The sequence below is a fragment of the Apteryx rowi genome, unplaced genomic scaffold (assembly GCF_003343035.1).
Source record: "Apteryx rowi isolate R43461 unplaced genomic scaffold, aptRow1 scaffold_24, whole genome shotgun sequence".
In the NCBI taxonomy this organism is placed as follows: Eukaryota; Metazoa; Chordata; class Aves; order Apterygiformes; family Apterygidae; genus Apteryx; species Apteryx rowi.
Genome location: NW_020448752.1, coordinates 3,366,449 through 3,375,015, shown reverse-complemented (window position 1 = coordinate 3,375,015; position 8,567 = coordinate 3,366,449). Strand labels below are relative to the sequence as shown.

Sequence of the window (8,567 nt, the reverse complement as noted above, 5' to 3'; positions counted from 1 at the left end):
GAGGCGCCCGGCGCCGCCTGCGAGGCCTCTTTCCTGGGCAACCTGAGCCGGGGGCCCGGGGGGCCCGGGGGCCCCTGCCCCGCCGCCCGCGGCGACCTGGACTCCGCCTGCGCCCGGCTCTCCTCCCTGCAGCGCCTCTTGGGCTCCTTCTCCGGCGCGCCCCTGCGGGCCGCCCCCTCCTCCGCCTCTTTTTTCTCCTCTCCCTCCTCCAAGAGGAACTTCTTGAAGGCTTACTTTAGGAACTTCAACCTCTCCTTTTGTGATACTTACACGATCTGGGACCTGCTGCGGGAGATGGCCGGCCCGGACAGCTTGGATTGCAGCTTGGACAACCTGATGGTGGACTTCGTGGCYGCGGCGGCCGGGGCGCTGGACGGCGAGGCGTGTAGCAGCTGCGTCCAGGCGTATCAGAGGCTGGACCAACACGCTCAGGAAAAATACGAGGAGTTTGACCTCTTGCTGGAGAAATACTTGCAATCGGAAGAGTACTCGGTTAGATCCTGCGTGAGAGACTGCAAGGTAGGAAGGGGACCCGGGGCCTCCCAGCCCCATCCCGGTGTGGTACCGGAGAAGTGGCTTAAGGCGAACCACGCGTTCTCCCGGGTCCCCGTCCCCGCTCCTGCACCTCCTTCCTTCTCTCAGGTGCCCTGTGGACCCCCCTCCCTCCCTCATGTTGTACCTCTGCTTCCCCAGGAGCTGGCATTTGCTGCTCCGGCCTCCTCAGATGTCCCCGGAGGTCCCTCCGGTCTGGCGATGTTACGGGCAGACGACCCAAAAAACCCTAGCGGGAGGGGGAGGAGAGGCTGAGGATGCCCACCTTGGCCAGAGAACGGCCCCTCCTGAGGCCTTGGCTCCACCGTAGGGTGATGCTCGGGGGCTTCTTGGCCTTCCTGCCCCACGCCGGACACGGCCGTGCACACCCATGCATGTGCGTCCCTTTGCGCCCCCCCTGCGCGCAGCAGCAGGTGCGAGGCCCCTCACCGCAGCCTCTGGCCTGCTGCGTGCRGATCGGCGCCGCTGCCGCGCGGGGCTGGGGCAGCCGGGGGCTCTGCTCACGTGCCTGGGCAAGCGATGACCTGAGATGAACCGAGGAGAAGGAGCCCCCCTTGCCTCACCCGCTGGCTCTGCCCCAGCTCTCCCGGGCTGCGGGCGCCGGCAGAGGAGGAGGGAGCCGGCGGGACGGGCGAGCAGTGGGGAGCAGCCCTTTGCCAGCCCCTTCGTCCCCGGGAAGTGGGCAGGAGGGGCCGGGGTTTGCCTCCCCCCTTTGCCCCCCAACATCGCCAGCTCCCTCCGTCCAGGGGGCCCGGGGCCGGGCCGGGCGGAGGTCAGCGTGGGCTCTGCCCGCGTGTGCCCTGCGCCGAGCGCGACCCGGYGCTGCCTCTCGAGGCTGGGCCTAGCACGCTGCTGGAAGACGGGGACAGCATAGCTCGAGCTCTCTGTGGGCGCAGTAGGGTCTGCTTTACCGTGACGCTTAGTCCTTGAGCTGGCCTTCGCCGGTGGTCTTTCTGCCCCTGTCTGCCTAAAGAAGRCGAGATGTCTCTAAGTCACTTGAGCATTGCCGTATCAGTAACGGAGGAGCGATGCTTGGAGCAGTTCGTATTCGGAAAGCTAAAGGGTTGCCTTCCCCAACGTCAGAGGGATTAAACCTCTCAGCCCAGCACCGTCTGCTTTTAAAAAGAAGAACTGTAGTTGTGCGTCTGTCCAGATCCCCGTCGGTTCTGCCGCGTGTCCCCCCTTGTTTCTCGTGGCAGAGATGCCGGGTCTAATCCCAGCACCATGGCTGTTGGAGTTTCAGTGTGTTTGAAAGCCGAGAGGATCTGCTTGGCTCACCTATGCAATCGCCCTCCGGATGTTGTCTCCGGGAAGCGTAATGATCTTAATAATTAACCCGCTTCCCTTTCTCGGAGCGGTGTCTTGGGGGAGATGCAGCGCGGTGCGTGACAGTGAAACGCGTTGTTTCTGCGTCGTCTCAGAGAGGCGCTGGCAGAGCTCGCCCCGTTAGCAGGACAGTGCTTGGCCAGTGCTTTTCTGGGAGAGTTTGGAGGGAAACTTGGAGCTGCAGTCCCGGCCCAGGCAGCTCCGAGCGGTGCTTTTCTGCCAGCGACAGCGTGGAAGCAGCACCTCGGTGCGGTGCTGGGGACACCAGGTCTGCTGGAGGTGTTGTCTTTCGTCAAGGGCACAACCGCGAGAGCCTGGCCGTTGCTCTCACSACCAGGTTTCTGCATTGCTTTTGTAAGGAACCTTTTCTGGAAAGGAGCTAGTGGTGGCGTTCTGGGCCGGGTCCAAGCCAGGTAATTACAATCTGCTTGCCTAAATTCCCCCTGCGGTTTCGAAGGTACGTAGTATTCAGCCTGCACCAAGTGGTTTGGTACTGCTGCTCTGCTTCTGTGACTGCATTTCAGCGGTGAATGAAGTAATTCAGTGCTGCCTGCCTTGCTACCGCTGTCACTGCCGGTGGCCCCAGCAGAAGTAGAGTCCTAGCGTGCCATGTCCTCCACCCACGTAGAGACGGTCATAATTTCCGCCCCCAGAGAGCTCGTGGTCACGTGCCAGGTAGACTTAGCAAAGGGCAGGAGGAGGTGGGAGGAAAGGAGAGGGCTGTGACAAGGACGCATGGCTGCGTGGACCAGTAGTCCTCGCAAATGTCAGAGAGACTGAATAAGTCTTTCTGTCAAATCTGTGTGCAATAAATCAAGCTGGTTCCAGCAGTTCCCCCGGGCCACTCACCTTGCCTCCTTCACCTGGCAATTTTCCACTGTCATTCAAAGACAAATGGACCTTTGAGTTTGGACGTATGTAGAGGAGGGAAAAGTTGGTGGCTTTTCAGGGGAACTCTGATGCTCTTTCACGAGCGAGCTGATTTATCGGGGCTAAGGGAGGAAGAGTATGGGGCGAAGGGGGCCGAAGCCCCCTCCCGTTACCGCAGCCGGGTGGAGTTTGCGCCCTGCGTCATGCAACGGGGAGGGCATTGCTTGACTGTACACCGGCGAAAGAAAATACCGGGGCTGTTGGCAGCCCTGCCTTGTGGAGGGGGGAGCGCGGCAGAAAGCAGAAAGGCGTTTGCGGGAGCGGTGAGTACGTGAGCTGGTGTTGTTGAGGCTGACTCAACGAGATGAAAGTGTAGGCAGCCTGGTAGTGGCAGAGACGTTGGTGTTTCCTGTGTGTGTAATCTAAAAGCAGGAGAGGATCTTTCAGGGTGAAGGAGGTAACGAAAGCTGGATGCTAGCTGTGTAGAGCTCGTGCAGAGGAGCCGTCGGTGGGATTCGGAGCAGGAGGGAACCAAGGCGCGTTTCAAGGGGAGAGCTGCGGGGCGGAGAGGTCACGTGTCCTCCAGGCTTAGCATCCTTCTCCGCTGAGTCTAACTTTGCGCTTTCTGGTTCACAGACCTTGAGAGAGAAGCAAACAAAAAGACAAGAAAATCATTATCTTAGGGTCTTGGGTGAGGAAATGTTACCGTTGACTATGAAGCATCTAGAAACAGAGCCTTGCTTAGATGAGTCTTCATTAGGTGTCCCTGGGCTTAGCATCCTCAGTGGGAAAGCAGGAAACGAGCTTAGTAGACGTGGGGCTCAAGGCAGCAGCCACAAGACTTGCAACACCCAACTCACTATGTCGTCACATTTATGGCTGCATCCTTGGAGCATCAGTGAGCACCGGCTTTGCCATGGAGCAGGACGCATTGGGAAGCAACAGGAGTGCAGAAGCAGCACATCCAAGCCGTAGGTCCTTGCCTGGGGGAACCGTGAGGAGTTTCCCAGGCCAGAATTTTCCAGCGCAGGTGCCTCAATCTGTACGTACAAACTGGAGCCCTTGCAGCTCCACCTCGTTTCAGCATCTCGTGAAAATCAGGCCACTTATTTAAGGTGCTTCAATGCATATGTAGGTGCCTTACTTTAGACTCTCACAATTGCAAWTCTTGACTTTGCCCTCTTGGTGACTGTTCCCCATTTGTGAAATGAGGCTAACGCCAAACTCATCCAGTGTTGTGGTGATTAGTGAGTTTTGGCCTGATTTCCAAGGAGCCGAGGACCTGTGGCTCCTGTTGACTTCAGCAGGGGCTGCCGTTACTCACTACTTTGGAAAAACCGATTGCTGGAATGTTTAAAGCAACCTGAATCTGTTAAACCCTATCCAAATGCTGAATAATACTGCATTTTCTAATGTTAGTTTTGGCTGCATGCTGCTCCTGTAAATACCTGCTTACAAGCAACAGCAGAGAGCTACTGCTCAGTGATACAAACAGCAGAATAAGGGAGGAGTGGAAGAAGATGTAACAGATCAGATCAACCCATGTGTGTGGCTCCTGCAAAAATCCCAGCTGCAAAGGGCTCGGAGGGTGGCAAATCGTATCTGCGTAGTTCTTTGTTAAATGGTGTTTCTTGGACAGGGTGAGTATGCAAGAGGAGAGAGCATTTAGACCTACCGCGTAAAGGTCTCTGTCTGCATGGACATTGCTCTGGGTAGGAGCCTGGGAGGTCCTTCTCGAGGTGTAGCGCTCGGAAGGGGTTAGTTTGGGAGCACGCGGGAGCCCAGAGCGGGGAGGACGGGCGTAGAGCAGGCACCAGGGACCCTGGCATAAGGCAGTAAATCATCTGACCCTCCCTCTAATTCAAATCCTTCCTATTCCGTGGTTAAAAGCTGGAAAATTGAAGGCTGGAAAACAAAGCAATCCCAGCTCACCTGCGCACATCCTCCAGCGACCAGTCCTTCAGCAGAGCCACGTGCTCCGCCGGTAATTTAGTCCCCAAGGAGCGATGCAGCTCGATAAACATCACACGTGAAGCTCTTGGGCAGCCAAGTCATCCCAGTGACGGTGGGTCTTTGTTGCATCTGCTTTAAAACGACAGAAGAAGCCCCAGCAGAGCAGCCGGTTCATTTTTACTGCAGCAGGTTTGCCCCTAAGTTACCAACTTCGCCAGCTTCCCCGTGAAGTCCGTGCGGCGGTTCCTCGGGAGCCGCCTGCCCGGCTGAAGCAAGCCCTCGCCCCGGAGCAGGTTCTTCCGCAACGAGCAACCGAGAAAGGTGGAAGCCAGCAAACGCGGGCGAGAGAGCACTCACCTCTCTCCGCTTCCCGTAGCCTCAGCGCCCGAGTCTGGGCCGAGGGAGATTTAGGAGGCTGGAGTCCTGCGGTGCGCGTTTGTTTGACCGTTGGCTGGTTTGTTTGATGAGAAATAGGTATGTACAAATCGAGTCGTTCCTTGTTAATAAATCAACTTCCAGCCTCCCCCTCCTCTCAAGGGACTCTGTGACCAGGCTGCACAAGCGGAGCTGGTTCCGGCCGCCGCCTGGCTGAGGAGAAGTTGCAGAAAGTGAAGAGGCGATCGGCATGCTGGATTTATCAAGCACCAGCCTCTTTGATGCCCTGCAAGGCCTTACCCAGAGCTTGGAGTGTAGCAGACAGGGAAGACTAAGCAAAAATCTCACCGGCAGATGCAGAAAGGGAGAAATTCCTTGAGGTGATGGGGCCTCTCTGTAAGGAATTCAGCTGCTTAGGCCACTCGCTGCTCTAATATTCTTTAGATGTTTTTTTTTTTCTTGCTTGGAAGTAATTCACAGGCAGGCCCCAGTTTCTGCATACATCATTGTTATTCCAGTGCAGCACCATTAGCCTCTGGAAATGCTTTACTTACTGCTCCTGCAGCTAACACCAAAAATCCCTATAGCTGAAAGACAATGAAACGTGAAAATACATTTCTCTGTTTTATTGTTTGTTTGCATTTTACATTTTGGAGGATTCTGTGGAGAGTCGCTCTCGCGGTTCCTCCCGGACGCTCTCTTAGGCGGCTGCCCTGAGCGGCTGCGCAATCCTTTCACCGGAGGAGGCAGAGGGAGAAGTTGGTGTGCACCGTCGGGTACGTCATCCCAAACAGCTTTCATCTCTGGCGGTGAAGACCTGAGTTTCAGCTCATGGTGTCGGTTGTGCCAGTGAGTGGCAGCTTGGATAGAAAATGCAGGAACCGTTTGTTTTTTCTGCCTGCGAGAAGGAAAATTTGTTAAATGAGCATGTTAGTTGCAATTAGCTGGCTGCCACCTCCGGCTCCCTTTTTCCCCTGTTCCTTGTGCCCTCTCTTACTGCAAGACATGTTGAACTTCATGCATGGAGCAACTGTAGTGATAATGTTGACAGCGTCGTTCAAAGGGGCTTAATGAGGTCAGGTGCCCGGGTGTCACTGAATGTCACCCCCCTAGGGAAATCCTGGACAGTGGGAGCCCGGGCAGCGTGCAAGCAGTCGGCTGCGTTTCTGCAAGGCTCTGTCTTTAAACCGTAAGGTCCTCGGTGCGGATTGTTGATCGCCGTGTGTTTTCGCAGCGCCCGGATCATGACGAGCACAATGACAAACTTTGCACGTCTCGGTGCAAACCGTTTTTGAGGCTAGGATGCGTGACCCTGCGGGGAATGGCTCCTGGATCCCCAGGGGTCGCTTCTTGCGGGCAGATGGGTTATTCGCTTCTCGTGCGACGGCGGTGTCTAAAGGGCCAGTGAAGATGAGGGCTGCACTCGCCCCGTCGGCATGCAGAAACCTGATGCTTCTGCTCAGGAGCAGATCTGGCGAATGTGGCTCTTCTCTCCTGGATGGGTTCTCAGCACAGGGGAGGTGATGGCGCAGTACCAAGGTGGACTTAGTGCAGGAGGAGATCCCGATTCCTTTGAACTGGTGTCCTGCATGATACTCATAGGCATTTTGTACTTTTTTTTCTGCCTTTTTCTGGACAGACAAAAAGCAATGTTCCTTCCGGCTCAGCTACTGTGAAATTAGAGGTTTGTTCCTTTAAGATGGGAGCGCTGTATTTATAGCATCTCCCTCAACCAATAGCCACTATGGAGAGCTCTCTTAAAAGTGCAAATCCCCGCCGTTATTAGGGCAAATAAAGATGTATGGGACAAAGTCTGGTGAATTAAGGACTCATTAGGCCGTAAGAAACAAAGCTGTGGACGGAGCAGGACTGACAGCGGGGAATTGCAGGGCCTGTGTTAGTGAATATATCCGTGCTCCGAAGGGAGGGCTGGCCAGGACCTGTAGCATCTCAGATTATATTAGATTATCAAGGTTTCCCTGTGGCTGCTGAATCCCACTGCGGCCCTGGCCGGGTCTCTCCGTTTCTCTGCCTCCGTTTTCCCCCTGTTTTGCAGAGCGCTCGTGTTTTCCTGTTGCCTGGATGTTGCTGGTGGCACCGCTGGGAGGTTCAGGCCGGGCCTGGCCCCGGACCYGCCGCGCGGGAGCAGCGCAGGGCTGCAGAGCAAATCTGCCGATGCCCTGGGTTAAACGCTCTCCGGGGGCCTGTTTTCCTATTCTTGCTCGAGCAGAAGCAGGCAGAGCCTCTGCTCAGCTTCCCTCCCTGCGGAGCATCTTCCCGGAGGCTTCAAGCCGCGGCAGAAACCCGGCCGCAGCCAGCGCAGGGCAGCTGGCGCTTCGGCTCTGCAAACCTCTCCCTCCTCTCCCCGCTTCTTCCCGCTCGGCTGCTTCCCGGCGCCGCGGGGCTGCGGCCCCCGCTGCCTCCCTGCCCCGGGGGTTTGAGCCAGGCGCTCTCGGCCACCGCTCGGATTTCGGAGCGTCTCTGGATGAGAACTTGTCCCATGCCAGCGGCACCCGGGAGAGGCGTTTTCCCAGCTTTGCCAGCAGCGGCAGCGATCCGAGGCAGCTCCGTCGTCACCGCTCTGTATTTCCTGGCTCCTGTCGGCCTGCCGCGACCTGTCCGTCTCCGAGAGCTTATGGATCCGCCTCCCTCGCGACGGGCGTCACGCTTTTTTTGCGTTATAACCTGCAATAAGTCGCTCGGATTGCAAACTCCCCGTAAAGCACGGCCTTTTGGGAGGCAGGACGGAGCTAGAAACGAGAGTAAAACGGGCGCCCCTGCCCTGGCCGCGCCGTGCTGGTGACGGCATGAAGTTTTACTTGCGTTTCATGAGGTGAAGAAAAAATTCCCGGTAAACGGCGGAGCAGCACGACGCTTCGTTTGGCAGCGTGAGCCAGGCCGTATGTGCGAGCTTAGCAGAGCGCGCACAAAGTCCGTGTCAGCAAAGGCGATTTTTTTTCAGCCCTGCACAAAGATGCGATTAAATGGCATAAAGAATTCGAACAAAAGAAATCCGCGGTTTTAGACGCGCTGTTACCGCGACCGTAGCCCCCAGCGCAGGGCGGTTTGGGCGCCTTGCGCGAGACGCTGCTCAGACGCTTTAGAACAACGATCAAAGATCACGGCGGTTTTCTAAGTGAAAAACAGAGCGGGAAAAAAAAAAGCTAAAAATTAATCTATTGATCAAAGGCGTAGGCTTCGTGATGCGAAAGTTTCGAGACGTAGGAAATGCCTCCGCGGCGTGGGAGGGAGGCGCGCGGGGGAGCCGCGGCGTTGCTGGCCCCGGGCTCCGCTCCCCGCTTGCCGATGATCTCCAGCGGCGCTTAGGGGAAAAAAAGGAGTTTGAGCCCGTAACGGCACTTCGGCCCTGCGCAGCGGCAGGTCTCCGGCTGACCTCTCTCGCGCGGCGCTGGCCCGGCGTTTCCCCGCGTAGGGGCTTGGCGCGGCCTCGAGCCAGCGGCCGTCCGTCGCGGAGCGTCTGAGCCGTCGCG

At 57.1% G+C, this 8,567-nt stretch overlaps 1 protein-coding gene across 1 annotated transcript in view; it reads left to right on the top strand.

Moving 5' to 3' along the window:
- The window catches only part of FAM155B (family with sequence similarity 155 member B), a 40,924-nt gene that overhangs the window by 8,536 nt on the left and 23,821 nt on the right, over window positions 1-8,567 (top strand). Inside the window, exon 2 of the mRNA XM_026066291.1 lies at window positions 4-519. Within this exon, the coding sequence (XP_025922076.1) occupies window positions 4-519 (516 nt within the window). The remainder of the gene's footprint in view (window positions 1-3; window positions 520-8,567) is intronic.